General features: G+C 43.5%; 1 protein-coding gene across 1 annotated transcript in view; it reads right to left on the bottom strand.

The window, feature by feature from the left end:
- DNAH14 (dynein axonemal heavy chain 14) overlaps positions 1–16280 on the bottom strand; it is a 326637-nt gene that overhangs the window by 97508 nt on the left and 212849 nt on the right. Inside the window, exons 52-56 of the mRNA XM_047705359.1 lie at positions 14556–14723; positions 13751–13843; positions 5431–5628; positions 3384–3542; positions 1060–1251 (exon numbers count right to left, since the gene is read on the bottom strand). Coding sequence (XP_047561315.1) covers positions 1060–1251; positions 3384–3542; positions 5431–5628; positions 13751–13843; positions 14556–14723 — 810 coding nt within the window. The remainder of the gene's footprint in view (positions 1–1059; positions 1252–3383; positions 3543–5430; positions 5629–13750; positions 13844–14555; positions 14724–16280) is intronic.

The following is a 16280-nucleotide window of genomic DNA, read 5'->3' on the forward strand; positions in this document are numbered from 1 at the left end:
CAAGATATTAAGAATCAAGAGAAAACAACCCAATACACATAAAGAAAGAGAAAATAAATAACTTGGAATAGTTTCTCGTTCTGAGGTGTGGGAAGGAAGAAAAAGGCCCTGGTTGAATGGGACCGAGAATGGAGATGCTTTGGTGGGTTGGATGGTGGTGAGGGAGGAAGCAATGACAGGGCCCGTGGTTAAAGACATGCCAGACTCGCCCTCCTGGGCCTTACCCTCATTTCTGCTATAGCCATCCGAGGATTTAGGGGGCCATCACTAATGGCCTGGGTTCATGGTTTGTTTTCTTTTTTAAATCTCCCATCTTTCTTTCCTAAAGCAGGTTATCAATTACAAGAGACTCCACTTGTCTTCCTTGAGTAAAGTAAGGCTGTGGAAATGTCAGGGCTCAAAGGATATACTGATATGTGGATGGGAAAACTAGAGGAGAAAGCATCCCTTGCTTAGTTTTGGAGAAAATTCGGAGACACAACCTAGCCCTGGTGCCCACCTCTAGCCCACCAGGGTTGGCCAGTCACCCAGTCCCCTTGAGCCCAGCTGCATTTCTTCCTGACTCTGCCCTTGGCCTTTGCTTTCCTTGAACATTTGCCAAGTAGTGTCGTGAGCCCTTTACCAGGTGCCGCGCTGCATTTCGGGTAGCACTAGGAAAGATTCGTACTTAGTGTGGCTCATGAATTCTCAGCTCCTCTTGTAGGTGGTTGGTTATAGGCCAGTCAGAGAGCTTGACAGGGAGTACCCTGAAGGCTGTAGTGTCCCCACTGGGGGCTGTTTCCCTTCGGGGAAACCTGCTGCTCACCATGGAGCCCGGGAGTGCAGAGACCCGGGCAGTGAGGAATCTGGGCATCTCTGACACAGGGCGGGTCAGTGGGCAAAAGGGACCGGGAACTGATAAAGAGTCAAGGCCAACACTTGTTTTATTTCAGAGTTTTGCCCAGAGCTGCCTGTTTTTGCCTCCCTAGGATTCACTGCTCTTGAGAGACATAATTCTGCCAGATGCGTTAACAACCTGAAATCTTCCTTTGGATCTGATTTTTAAGAGGTTGCATTTACCTGTCTGTTCTTTAAATACACCTTTTCTCTTAAGAAAGAATTGGCTACGACAAGGAGAGCCTCTTTTGGCCACTTCTCATACCAGTCGATAGTGCAGGTGGTGATCATGGAGGGGTAGGCTCTACAATGCTGGCGGAAGGTCGGTCCTGCCGGACTCATGGTCATAAAAATATGAAGGTTTTTATGGATCCTCTGCAAATTAATAGAGATGCAAGCTGTTGAAATGGAATCCCCTGCTTTGGAAAAAATAGTACATTAAAAATTGCATTTGGAACTTGTTTCCATTCTTCAGCAGAGGCCACTCAGGTGCCCGCTGAGTACCTTCCACAGGGACGTGCCAGCCTCATGGAGTTCTCACGAGGAAAGTGGCCAGGTGGTGCTCCACATGACCCAGAACATCCCCTCAATGAACCAGGTCACACAAGAGAGTGTGGTGCTCAGCCCTGCTCAGTAGGGGACCTTCCACCAGAGGGGAGCGGGTCTATTTTAGCCTTTGCTCTGGGTTGGTGTGCCACTAAGATGCCCAGAAACTGAAGATGGGAAGTGGTCAGAGTGAAAGCTGAAGGCCAGGAGAGAGACAGACGGACTCTGTGGGCGAGCGCTACACAGTATTGGAGCCTCTACAGTTTTGCAGGTCTTCCTCAAAGTGCTGGTCTCCACGAAATCTCCCCGCATCCTTCCTCTCATGAGGTTGGGCTGTGCGGCTGCTGTTCCTGGCTCCTGGGAAGGACTGGCATGGGCGCAGGGTCTGTCCTCATGTCCGTACGTCACACTCAATGAAACCACATTCCTGAAAGCAGCTTCAGGGATTCAATGTTCCTTTCTACTCAAACAGTTCAATTTGTAAAAAGTGAAAGATGTCTGAGTATCAAGCAACCTATTTTGCCAAAGAAGTGTGCTAAAGCTGAAAGCAGAGGAAAGTGTAAGATTCTTTTTCCTCCTTTTTGTCTTTAAAAAATGTATGAGAGCAAATCAAACTGTTCAACGCAGAATTCATACAACAGAGAAATGTTTTAATTAAAAATGAAGTTACCTCTCTTTGCTCTACCCATCCCCAAACTCCTTCTCCAAGATATTCAATGTTAATGGCTTCAAGTATGCCCGCACTATGATTACAATAAGAGACTTCAAGTCATTTTTGGAAATACAGTATAAAATAGACATACAAATAATTAAAATTGATTTCTAAGTGGGATTCTTAGTTTATTTTTTATTGCTGGAGTGCACTGTTCTCTGATGAGAACTTCTTTGCTCTTCCTTGTTAATCACAATCTACATAAACCAATTTAGTAGTAAGGCACCAGAGGGCCACAAGTTATTAGGATGATTGCATTTAAAAGTAGAACCCGATCTACGCATCCATTCATGTGACGTCATTGTTCTTCCTCAACACTGGACCCCATCTGTGGGATGTTTTACATCTTCTTGTGACGGATCACTAAGTGTCCACTGAGGATGGAGGGTGGGTCAGGTCAATCTTCAGGTGACTCCGTTAGCAACAGGAACTGGCCCGAGAAGTCAGTTGGCCTGTGTGCTTCCCCTTTGGACACAATCTTACCTCCTACCTCTCTCACCGCCGAGTGGCTGGCCGGTCATCAGGCCTTAAAGACACTGAAAGCTTAGCTCGATGGTCTGGCCTCCGTCTCCAGATGGACCCACTGCTGAGGTCCTTGTGAATACCATCTGCTCCGTCTGCATTATTTCTGTCTGTTCCCATCACCCCCCGCCAACTCCAGGGTTATTTAAAGGGATGCAAGAATTCTTGTCTCTTGCCTTTCCAGACTTGTTACCAACTATGGTCAGGGAGGGAAGTCAGTATAAGAAATAAGCCTGTTGTCTTACTCTCTTGTCATCGCCTCTCGCTGTTATCATGCTCTTCAGCCACTGATAGCCAGGCACGCCCAGATCCTCCCTGACCTTGGATTGCCCTAAGGGAGTGGGGTATCTGCGTGCGGGATCCACTCACCAGTTTTAACTTTAAAAAAACTCATTTGAAGAACTAGGGGCGCCTGGATGGCTCAGTCGGTTAAGCCTCTGCCTTTGGCTCAGGTCATGATCTCAGGGTCCTGGGATCCAGCCCCACATCAGGCTCTCTGCTCAGCAGGGAGCCTGCTCCCCCCCCACCCCTCTCCCGCCTGCCTCTCTGCCTCCTTGTGATCTCTGTCAAATAAATAAATAAAATCTTTTAAAAAACCTCATTTAAAGAACTAAAAACAAAACAAAACAAAAAACTATCCAGCTTGAAATTCAGGTAGAGAATTATAAACATAGTCTGTTCATAATTTAACATGGTAACTTGATAACGCCAACCCACAAAAGAGTACCTTCTGGAAGAATGCAAGGAGAGACTGCCTATTATCCATGTAACCGGACTGTTCAGCAGATCTCATCTTCAGCGCGATGGAGTCCAGCTCCTCGTTTTCAAACAGGTAAAGTATTTTCTTCAGATTGAGAATGCTGTTCAAGTCCTCCAAAAACGACTCCTTAGATGAAACAGATATCCAATCAGGAGTGAGTAAATTATTTACATTTTCCCCCCTAAATACACTGGAGACCCAGGACAAAGAAAAGGAGTATTTATTAAAACATATAAGCATTTTGATTTTGAGAGTAAATCCGTGATATAAAAAAAAAAAGATCTTTGTCTCATCCCCTCCTCAGGATGCTCCTGAGACCCTCACAGGTTTCTGGTGTCTCAGGCAGGGGAAGGAAAAGGAGCTGTTTGTCAACCTCCAGGAGGGGCTGACAGAGCTGCCGCGGGGCCAGCTGGTCTCCTGGCTCGTGTGTGACTGATGGACAATGAATGGGGTTTCTCAAACACCCTGGTCATTCCCTCCTGGTCAGGGGGTCTGCTTACCTACCCTGGGTGCTACTGCCTTGGCATCTGTTTCATTCTCTCAGGCAGCCTGAGGGGACCCTACCCTGACACCAGCCCCCTGAGTGAGACGCCCGCAGAGTGACGAGCGGGTGCCAGCTGCTGGGAGGTCTTCCCCAACAGCCTGTGCTCAGCAGCCATCCCTGCCTCCCAGGGCCTGCAGGCCCTATGCGCCCCTTAGAGAGACCCCCGTGGGCCGAACCAAACCCCACTCTTTAGGTGTGAGTGGGCCCAATTGGCCCTGACTGGGAGCCCAAGTCATGCCACCCACAGGTCCTGGATCCTGGTCTCCCTGCCTGACCCCACCCTGACCACCCCATGCGGCCTCTCGAGGCATACTTTGTCCTTCTCCCAGGACCTGTAAGAAACTTCTCCGTTTCCATCTTGCTCTTGGTGCTCTGTTGAACTATGGGTCCCTACCCAATACCCTGTGTCCCACTTCACAAATGCTAATCTAACTAGTCCTAACACCATTTTTTTGGATTCATGTGGAAAGCAATGATGTGGTCAGGAGGAAGCTGGAAAGTGTGGAGAAGGGATCCAGTGACCTTGAAGTCCTGAATGACACGGGAGTCAATGAGCTTGTCCAGCCCAGCTCCAGCTGATAGCGCATCTCTGAAAAATGATTTCTTAAATTAGAACGGCAGGCCTCCAGCATGGGAGAAGTGACATCTTCCGAAATCCAGAAAAGCAGCTGTAAGAAACTTCAAGCTGATGAACAGAGCAGGGTATTTAAATTTGGGGAGGGGGGACATATAATTAAAGTAGAAAACTGGACACTCTGGAGAACAGCAGATAACAACACAGCTCGTGGACTCACTCGCAAAACTCGATATGCAAGGAAACCACAAGGCTGGGAAGAGAGGCCCAGTCGAGGAGAGAAAACAAGATGCGGTTTGGAATAACACATGGAACTATCGCAGAGTAACAGTGCTGAAAGGCGCTAGCCCTGAAGAAGTGAGTCAATCTGAGATGGCATGGCCAGTGACTGGGGAAGGGCATAGTTTATGCCACCTACCAGGTTAAAACAGTCATGGGGTGATTAGCGTTTTTTGCTTGTATGTCAACAAAGTGTATCCTGCAAGAGGAGTCCTAAATTTGACAGTGACGTTGGAGAGGAGGACTGAGGAGAGGAACAGGAGCCTTGGGTCTGTGGTGGCACGCTGTGAGCCCAAGAGGAGATGGTGGAATCAGATGACCGTGTTTTTTTCCCCAAAACACAGACTATAGGACTAGTAGTTCAGTGGCATGGACAAATGAATTCTCACTTGCCAATTAAAATGAAAATTATAAAGACAGAAGATGCTTTTGCAAATCTCTCTGCAGCAGGAGGACAAGTATATAAACACTATGGGCTGTGAGTGGGTAAGGACAGGACAGTGGGAAAACCAGGGCAGGCTGGCAGGACCATACTTTCTTTTCAAATATTAAATGGGGGTGGGGGACACTACTTACATGGAAAACGCTAGCAAATGCTGAAGACAAAAAGTACTGACCTGCTTTGAGTTTAAACTAGTAACTATCAAAGCAGTGGGGTTCCCTTCCAGTCCAGCTTGAATGAAGCCCCTTTTAAAGTCTTCTTTGAATTCGATGTCGGCGTAATTGCAGGATGTGGGCACTCGGTAGAGTTTGCATTCTGTCAAGTAACAGGCCAGGGTGGCGCAGGTCTCCTTCCCACAGCCGTCTACTCCGATCTGTGCGAGAAGAACAACCTAACACACGATTCCTATGTATGTCCTAGACACCTTACAATGGATAGTTTCCTATCAGCAAAAATACCGAGAATCTTTTTGGGAAATACGTGAAATATAACCAAAGTATTTATCAGAGTTCCATAGGGCTTGCAGACACATTGTCTCTGTGTAGTCTCTTGAAATATATGAGACAACCTGACTGGAACAAGAACACAATCTGAAAAAATAGCATTGACGTGTTTATGAATCGTTACGTTACTGCCAATATTTGACTTTTCGTTTAGAAGAATTTAGATAGGTCTTTCCCCCTTTATTCTGAGCAACCGACCCTTAGGTGCTCTCCGGTAATAATGAAAAAGTATTGCCTTTTTTAGCAGCTGTGCTGAGGTGTAACTTACAGACTACACCTCTTTTTATGTGTATAATTTAATGATTTTTAGTAAATCTACAGGTTTTCAACCAGTAAATCCATCTTAGAATAGTTGGACGCCCCCGGCCTGTTAGTAGTCATTCCTCGACCCCAGGCCCAGGCAACCATTAGCACACCTTCCGTCTCTGTATAGCTTTCCTAGCCACTGAATCGTACACACGAAGTCTTGAGCATCTGCCTCCTCACTTAGCATGACGGCTTTGTGGTTCTTGCATGTGGGAGCGTCTGTCTATCGTTTGTCCCTTTTTTATTGCTCAGTTGTATCCTCCTGGATGGGACCTACTGATGGATGCTTGAGAGCACGTCCACCTCATGGCTATTCCGACGATGCTCACGGGAACATGCATGTGCATGTTGTCTAGCGAATGTTTGCTTTCTCTTGTACAGATACAGAGAAACGGAACTGCTCCATTAAAGGGCAAATCAGGGTCAACGTCATGAGAAATGCTCATACTGTTATTCAAAGCAGGTGTACCACTTTACATCCGTGCTGGCCATGGGCACGGGTTCCGGCTTATCCACAGCCCTGCCAGCACCATGGCGTTCCCAGCGCCTTTCCCTAACGGTTCACGATGGTGGGTAGTCTTCTCATAGACTTGCTAGCATTTGTGCCTCTTCTGTTAAATCTTTTGTCCCCTTAAAAAAATAAACTTTTTGATTTTAGGAGAGTTTTTGATTCACAGTAAAATTGCCAAGATGGAAAAGAGAATTTTCATACACCCCACATTCCATTTCCCCTACCGACATCTAACTAGTAGGATATACTTGTTACCATTACATGAAACAGTATCGATACATTATTTTTAACTAGAATCCATACTTTTATCCAGAATTCCTTAGTTTTTACCTAACATTCTCTTTCTGTCCCAGGATCCCATCAAGGACATATTATTTTTACTAGTTCTATCTCCTGAGGCTCCTCTTGACTGTGACAGTTTCAGACTTTCTTTTTTTGTTTTATTTTGATGACACTGATGGGTTTGAAGCATGCTGGTCAGGCATTTTGTAGAATGGCTCTTGTTTGAGATTTTCTTGATGTTTTCCTTCTGACTAGACTGGGGTTATGTGTTTCTGGGAGGGAAGACCACGGGGATAAAGTGCCGTTTATCAACATGATTTATCACCATTAACTGTGGTCCTTGGTCACCTAGATAAAGTAGTCAATGTCAGGCTTCTCCATTGTGAAGTTCCTGTTTTTCCCCTTTTCACACTGCATCCTTCGGGAGAAAAATCACTAAAGCTCACAGTGAAGGAGTGCGGAGTTATGCTCCAATTTCATATGCTAGCCTTCGCATACACACATTCCTATAAATATGTCTGTTATAGCCATATACATGAAACCAAACACGAGTTCAACTGCTGTCTTCAACTCTCACCCATCACCACATGGATCACTCTAGCCTCTTCCCCTTGCTTCTGTAAACTCCTGTTGCAACCGTGAGAACACTGGCTCCCACCCCCTGCCACCCTCTACTTAGTTACTCAGCTGGGATATATATGCACAGTGCTATCAGAATGGCGACCTCACTCCCACAGGAAACTACTCGATTAGTTACAGTACAGTGCTGACTTACAGTGTCTCTTGACATTAGTCTTACAGAGTCCGCTCATTTCCAAGCTTTTTAGGTCAGTTCCTTTCCCTCCCACCCTCTTCAGGGAGACTCCTGCGCACACTGTAACATAGTTGACTTGTTTTGTCACTTTCTGCATTCCATCCTGGGACTCCCCAGACCTCTTAAATGGTTTTTTGAAACTACCATACACTAAGGTTTGCTCTTTGTGCTGTGTAGTTCATGGGCTTTGACAAATGTATGGTGTCATGTACTCATCATTACAGCATTGCACAGAACAGTGTCACCACTCGAATATCTTGTGTTTCATCTTCCTTCCTCTCTCCAAACCCTTGGCAACCGCCAATCTTTTTACCATCACCATAGTTTTGTCTTTCCCAGAATGCCATATAATTGGAATCATATGGTGTGCTGTATTTCCAGACTGACTTCTTTCGGTTAGCAATATGCCTTTAAGATTTGCCCATGTTTTTTTTGTGGCTTGATATCTCATTTCTTTTTATCTTTGAAAAATATTCCATTGTACCCCAGTTTATCACTTAAAGGACATATTGGTTGTGGCCAGTTTTTGAATAAAGTCACTATAATTATGCATGGGAAGGCTTTTTTTTTTGAGGATCTAAGTTTTCAAATATGTTAGGTAGATACATAGCAGCATATTGCTAGACTATATGGTAAGGCTATCTTCAGCTTTGTAAAAAACCACCAAGCTATCTTTCTAAGTGACTGTGTCGTTCTGCATTCCCATCAGCAATAAATGAAGAGTTCCTGTTGCTATCTTTACTAGCAATTCCTACTATCCCCCCTCTTTTTAGAAAAATTTGGTCATTTTAATAGGTGTGAAATGGTATCAGATTGTTTTCCCTAACAACAAATGATATTGAGAATCTTTTTATATGCTTTTGTGAGGTGTCTGTTTTTAATTGGGTAGTTTGTCCTTAGGATTTTCTATAAACAGGATTATGTGGAATGTGAATAAAGACAGTTTTACTTCCTGTAAGGTAAGTATCTGGATGTCTTTTTTCTTCTTTTTCTTATCTAATTGCACTGACTACAAACTCCAGTGTAGGGTTGAACAGAAATTGAGAGAGAAAAACATCTTTGTTTTGTTCCCAGTCTTAGGGGAAAAACATTTAGTCTTTCATCTTTAAGCATGTAAGTTTTCCACAGATGCCTTTTATTAGGCTGGTGAAGTTCCCTTCTATTCGTTTTTGCTAAAGAGTTTTTTAAAAAAATTATTAATGGTATTAGATTTTATCAAACACATTTTCTGCACAAATGATCATGTGGGTTTGCCTTATATTCTATTAATACGGTGCTTTATATTACTGTTTTTTTTGGATGTTTAGTCAAACATGCATTCCCAAGATAAAGCTCACTTGGTCATGGCACCTGATGCTTATATGTTATTGCATTCAGTTCGTTAATATTTTGTGTAGGAATTTTACAACTATATCATTCTTCCTTAAATGTTTGGTAGAATTCTCCATGGAAGCGTTCAGCCCTGGGCTTTTCTTCATGGGAAGTTTTCAAATTCCCAATTCAATCTTTTTGTTTAGGTCCTTTCAGATTTCCTCTTTCTTTGGCTCAGTCATCTGTGTCTTCCAAGCAAGGGTCCATTTCATTGAGGCTATCCAATGTGCCAGCGCACAGTTGTTCATACTCTTCTCTTACAATCCTTTGTTTCTGTAATGTTGGTAGTTATGTCCTCTCTCTAATTCCTGGTTTTAATAATTTTAATAATGGACTCTTTTTCCTCTTTTTCTCTTGGCTTGTCGATTTTGTTCATCTTTTCAGAGAACAAACCTTTGGTTTCATTGATATTCTCTATTCTTTTTCTGTTCTCTACTTCTCTCATCTTTATCAATTCCTTCTTTCTGCTTGCTTTGGGGTTTAGTTTTCTTTCCTTCTTTAGTTTCCTAATGTGGGAGGTGAGGTTATATGAGGTTTTTCTTTTTTTAAACTTAGGCCTTTATATCTTATACACATTTCCCTCTAAGTACTGCTTTGTGTATGCTGTGTTTTAATTATCTCAAAATATTTCCCAATAGGTTTTGAGATTTATTCTTTCATTCACTGGTTATTTAACAGTATATTGTAAAAATTCCACATTTTGGGGAATATTTCAAATTTCTTTCTGTTATTGATTTCTACTTTAATTCTGTTGTGTTCTGAGGATGTACTCTGAATGACTTCAGTCCTTTTAAATGTTTTGAGTCTTGTTCTACAGCCTGGCACGTGGTCTATGCTGGAGAATGTTCCATGTGTGCTTGAGAAGAATGTGTATTTTGCAGTTAGAGGGAAGGAGTCTGGTGTCTATGTCAATGAGGTCAAATTGTTTTACAGTATTGTTGACATATTTATATCCCTGTTGGTTTTTTATCTAGTTGCTCTAGCAAAGGTTGAGAGTGGGGATATCGAAGATTCCAATCATTACTGTTAAACTGCTTATTTTTTTCTCTTCAATTCTGTCTGTTTGGCTTCACATATTTTGGGGCTTAGCTGTTAGGTGTGTGTGTTTATAATTGTTATATCTTTCTGATGATTGATGCTTTTATCATTATAACATATTTCTTTTCTCTCCAACACTTATTTTTTTCCCCTGAAAAGTCTATTTTGTTTGCTATTAGTATAACCCACTCCAACTCTCTTATGGGGTTTATTGGCATGAATTATCTTTCTCCATTTTTTTTTTTAAAGATTTTATTTATTTATTTGTCAGAGAGAGAAAGAGAGAGCAAAAGCAGGGGGAGCAGCAGAGGGAGAGGGTGCAAGAGACTCCCCACTGAGTAGAGGACCCGGTGTAGGACTCCATCCTAGAACCCTGGGATCATGACCTGAGCTGAAGGCAGATGCTTAACAGACTGAGCCACCCAGGCACCCCAACCATCTTTCCATTTTCAACTACTTTGTGTTTCTGAATCTAAAATGCAATTCCTGTTGACAGCATATGATTAGATTTTTAAGAAAATCCTGTCTTACAATCTTGCTTTTTTTTTTTTTTTAAAGATTTTATTTATTTATTTGACAGACAGAGATCACTAGGCAGAGAGGCAGGCAGAGAGAGAGGAGGAAGCAGGCTCCCTGCTGAGCAGAGAGCCCGATGTGGGGCTTGATCCCAGGACCCTGAGATCATGACCTGAGCCAGAGGCAGAGGCTTAACCCACTGAGCCACCCAGGCGTCCCTAATCTCTGCTTTTTTATTGCAACATTTAGTACATATATATTTACTGTTATGAATGATATGATTTGATTTACATCTACCATATTGCTGTTTTTTAATGTCTTGTGTCTTTTCCCCCTTTGTTTCTCCTCTAATCTTCTCATGGTGTTAACTCAGTATTTTTTCTAGAGTTCTATTTTAACTCTTTTGTTATTTTATGTTATGTATTTTTTTAGGGTTTTTTTTTTTTTGATGGTTTCTCTAGGAATTACATTGTATATTTTAATTTTTTTATCTACTCCAGATAAATATTAACTTAATTCTGGTAAAATAGAGAAAGTCTGCTCCAGAATAGCTCCATTTGCTCCTTTCTCTTTTGTGTTATTATTATATATACTAAATCTTTATGTTATTAGCCCAAAAATAATTTTGTAATTACTGTTTTATGCACCTATCTTGGAAAGTAGTTAAAAGAAAAATATATTTATACTGTCTGTGGTAGGTACTATAACGTTAATCTTTGCCACCTTCACCCCCAAATGTGTCACCTCATGATCCCTAGAGCCTGTGCTCTTGTATGGCAAAAGAGACTTTGTCAATGTGATGACATTAAGGATCTTGAAATGGGGAGAAGATTTTGGATAACCTGGTTGAGCTCACTCTAAACACACGAGTCCTGGGCGCCTGGGTGGCTCAGTGGGTTAAAGCCTCTGCCTTTGGTTCAGGTCATGATCTCAGGGTCCTGGGATGGAGCCCCGCATCGGACTCTCTGCTCAGCAGGGAGCCTGCTTCCTCCTCTCTCTCTGCCTGCCTCTCTGCTTACTTGTGATCTCTGTCTGTCAAATAAATAAATAAAATTAAAAAAAAAAATAAACACACGAGTCCTAAACAGCAGGGAATCTTTCCTGGCTGTGGTCAGAGAGACAAAGGGAGATGTGTGACAGCTGATGAAGGGTTAGAAATACAGCATGTTGCCGGCTTTAGAAATGGAAAAGGCGGGTGATGAGTCAAGGTAGGAGGGCAGCCTCTAGAAGCTTGTTTTCTTGTTCTGGTAGTTCAGTTATACAATCCAGCTGAACTAAGTAATGCTTACTTTTAACAAGTCATGTGTGATTTGCTTTTTACTTCTTTATCTATTCAACTAATCTCACTTGAATTGACCAATCTAGATGATGACGGTTTTTTAAAATGTGTTTTAAACGTTCTTCATCAAGTCATTATGTTCCCTCTAGATGCTAATCCCTGCTGAAGCCTTGCAGGCTAGGTCAGCTTCCGGTTACCTTACCATTTTACACAAGTGAATCCCAGGCAAAGATCTGTTGATCCGCTGATGATGTTTAATTGGGCAAAACAGTCCCAGAATCAGGGAGGAAATAGGGACTTGCCATGCTTTACCTTGTATTTTTAACAGGGGCTCTGATAGGACGAAAGGGTCATGAGAAAGCATTGTTAAAGAGGTAAATATCTAATTGAGCATTAGGTCTTTTACAAATGCTCTGAATGCATTCTCAGGATTTCAGAATTGAGAACTCTTTGTAAACTCACTTGTTATTGGTAAAATAAGAAAACTGAGAGTTTGTGCCATTTGGGAGTTAAAAATAATCCATTATTAACTGGAATAGAGAAAACCATAGATCTTATGGAGCTTATGTTCTTTTTTTTTTTTTTTTAAAGATTTTATTTATTTATTTATTTGACAGAGAGAGATCACAAGCAGGCAGAGAGGCAGGCAGAGAGAGAGGAGGAAGCAGGCTCCCTGCTGAGCAGAGAGCCCGATGCGATGCGGGGCTCGATCCCAGGACCCTGAGATCATGACCTGAGCCGAAGGCAGCGGCTTAACCCACTGAGCCACTCAGGCGCCCCTGGAGCTTATGTTCTAAATGTGGAGACAGATAATAAATAAATGAAAAGTTAAATACATAAGATCAGATAATGCTAAGGTCTAGGGAGAAAAAGCAGAAAAAAGGGACAGAGTGACAGGGGCTGAGGGGAGGGTAGAAGATATATTTTAGATAGGGGAAGCAGGAATCCTGGGGGCGGTGGGAGTGGTTTGGGCAGGGTGGTGGCAATCGAGATGCAAACGAGCTCAGACTTGAGATATATTTTGGAAGCTGTATTGCGGGATGTAGTGTGGGGCGTGACAGAAAAGCATCCAGAACCAGGGTTTCCTGGGTTTCCAGCTAGAGCGGTAGATCTACGTTGGTGGCATCTGTGAGGTGGGCAAGGTTAGTAAAGAAATAGTTTTGGTGGAGGAAATATTTGCTTTTGTATTTTTGCCTTAATTCTATTTTTTAGTTTTTAATTCCTTTTAATCAGTCTTAATACATGTCTGTTTAAATAAAGTTCTAGTAGTTCTGAATGCAAAACAAGTCATTTTGGGAAAAAAATGATGTGGATTAAGTAACTAGTTATAAATAACAGAGGTATAAAATACATAAATAATAGGCATAAGCAACAGCTTCAATGTTCATAAATACTGTGATTCCTATAATTGGCTGCATGTGTTGGATCTTATTTAGCCTTCTGAAAGCTTTTCTCTGTTCAAGTTATTTGGGGATCTTCCAAAAATTTAACGCCCACTTGTTTTCATGAGCAGTAGAACTTTGTGCAAAGACTCAAGTTTCTAAATCGATATTCCAGGAAATGTACCATCTTCAAAGTCAAGATTTGTCTGCACAGAGACAACATTGGTTTGAGGATATGCTAGAGATGCTGCCTGCTTATCACTTCTGTTCACATCAAATGATTTCCCAAAACAAGCATTTTTATGTGCTGAAACATTTCTTACGCAAACTCCAGAGAGGAAGGTCACCCTGTGTGGGAATCCGGGGGTGCAAGCTTTCACAAAGAGAAAGTCTGCATAAATAAAACTTCTGTAAGCGAGGTAGATTTTATCAGATTCCCTCAGTTGTTATTTTGAAACTTATTTTGAAACTATGGAATAATTTAAACTCCTACCAGTAGCATGTGACTCCCCGGCTGCCGAAGGACCCTCGCGGCTCTGGCGATGTGCTCTATGGCTTCCTTGAAGAACACCATGGAATGAAAAATCTGGCGGAGGAAACGGGACAGATCAATTGCTGACAGGCACAGAAATAGCGAAGGTTCACTGCAGTTTTAGGTACAAGGATCCGGGAGTGAGAGGGACGATTTTGGTAATTCAGCAACCTAGACTCATTAAGCCGATTTACATCCATGAGAAATCAAGGTGCATCACGAGGACTGTCCCTATGCCAGTGTTGCCGGGAGCAGGACCACAGGAGTCACAGGCTCGAGGGAAGAGAAGGATGAGAACAACAGCATCGGTGTTGTTCTGCTGCGGCTCTGACTTGGGGGGGCCTCCTGCTGAGGGAAGAGTCCCAGGAAATGGGACTCTGGCATCTACAGTTCCTTCAGGGCTTCTCATCTGACACCTGTCTGCCCTGGGCAGTGGTGCCAGAGGTGCTGCTCCCTGCTGCTCCTTTGCACATGCACAGAGGGAGAAAGAATCCCAAGTAGATGCCCAGTTGAGCACAGAGCCCGATGTGGGGGTCGATCCCAGGACCCCAAGACCATGACCTGAGCCCAAATCAAGAGTTGGATGCTTAACTGACTGAGCCACCCAGGTGTCCCCCTTTCTCTCGTACGCACACACATGCCTTGGAAATATCTGCTGTGAAATAAATATAGCCATCTGTGTGCATGTATGTAAATGACCTGTGTACACACACATACACAAATACACACACTCCTCAGAGTCTACACAGAGCATGTCTGTCTGTACCTCCAAAGACGCGGAGCTCAACTTCATTTGGAATTCATTCAGTATGTTGGCGAGTTTATGGTAGTCATTGGTGTTCCGGTAGATCTTTTTCCTATGGGCCGTGTTTATATCCAAGAAATCCACAAATACAGTGGAGTCGTTCATCAGTTTCTCTTTGGTCCACTGAACCTATTGTAAGATGATCATTTAGGAATACGTGTTAATAGCCAAATTCTACTCGTTATCAAAACTAATGTAACAGATCTGCATCAGAGAAGCTCTTGGCACAGCAGATCAAGGTAGGCCTCGGGAGCTCTTCACCTTTTGTGCACTGTGGACCGGTGTTGGCAGTGAAACCAATGGACCCTTTCTCAGAATGGTGTTTTGAAATACATACAGTACAATACAAGGGTTGCAAAGGAGACCAAATGGTGTTCTATCAGAAAGTGCTGCACCCGCACTGTACCCACGTGGGTCTTCCACGTGGGTCTCAGCAACCCCCTTCCCTGCCAGCCTGTGTCTAGCGCTGAAAATTCCTAGCAGGCACCCAGGAGACACAGTTGGGTGGCAGGACAACATGATGGGTAAAAGGGTATCTGGAGTCCGCTGTCCTGGGTTGGTTGGACCCCACCGCTTACCTAGCTGTGTAACCTGGGGCAAGTTCTTCACCCTACTCTGCCTCAGTTTCTTCATCTGTAAAGTGAGGATAGCAAGAGGACCTCCATCATGGAGGCATTATATAGATTGAGATGAGTAATGATATAGAAAGCTCTGGAAACAGTGTCTGCCACATTGCAAGTGCAAAGACTATTAGCATTATCACATTTTATTTTTTTAAAAATGAAAATAAGGCAGCCAACCAACTGATTAAATGATACCATACAAACCCAAATCCTCAGAGCATTAATTTATATCTTTCTCTCTTTAAGGAAGATTGGGTCAGTATGTCTTCGATTCGGGATCTTGTAGCTGTTCCTGCTGTAAAGGCAAGCCGTGTGTCCCTGAAGCACGCATGAGGTCACGACCAACCACCTCTACATCTGTTGCTTGGTTGGTCTGGCAAAGCCTGAAACCTGGACTGTAGGGGCTATTTATAGGAGGGATTTTGTGAACTTCACCCGGGGCAGGAATGAGCTCTCTTTCATTATTTTAGCAAAGTTTCTCCGTCCCTCCTCCCTCCATTCCTCCTTCCTCCCAGTTATCTTTATCGAGCACCAATGGAGAGGAAGGAAGGATGCCGGATTCTGGCAATTTAGGAAGAGACAGGAATCAGTGAGTTTGTTCTCAAAGAATCCATAAGGTTAGAGAGAGAGATAAGTAACTACATTATAATGAGTTCTAGGATAGGAAAGTCCACAGTCCTGCGAGAACACAAAGAAGGGACCCTCAAGCTGGAAAGTGTGAGGTGTTGGCCAGCAACACCCACTGAAGGAGGAAGGATGAGCTGAATCTGGAAGGACCACCAGAGGGGTCCCAGAGGTGTGGAGCAGAGGCGGGGGAGATGCCCTGCACTCTGGCTAGGACGTGGGGCTGAGGGGCTGCCGTTTCTGGCATGGATGCAGGCTGGGAGAGTACTGCTGGTCGCCAAGGTGGGCAACATCGGGCCCAGGCACCAGGAGGAGCTAGGAGCGCAGTGGGCAAAGCCTGGGAATGGTTTTGCAAGTGGTTTTGTGTGTTGAGCCTGAAGCACCCCTAGCACCATGAGCTGGACTTAGAATTCAAACCCAGGTCTGACTCTTGAGTTCA

The sequence above is a fragment of the Lutra lutra genome, chromosome 15 (assembly GCF_902655055.1).
Source record: "Lutra lutra chromosome 15, mLutLut1.2, whole genome shotgun sequence".
In the NCBI taxonomy this organism is placed as follows: domain Eukaryota; kingdom Metazoa; phylum Chordata; class Mammalia; order Carnivora; family Mustelidae; genus Lutra; species Lutra lutra.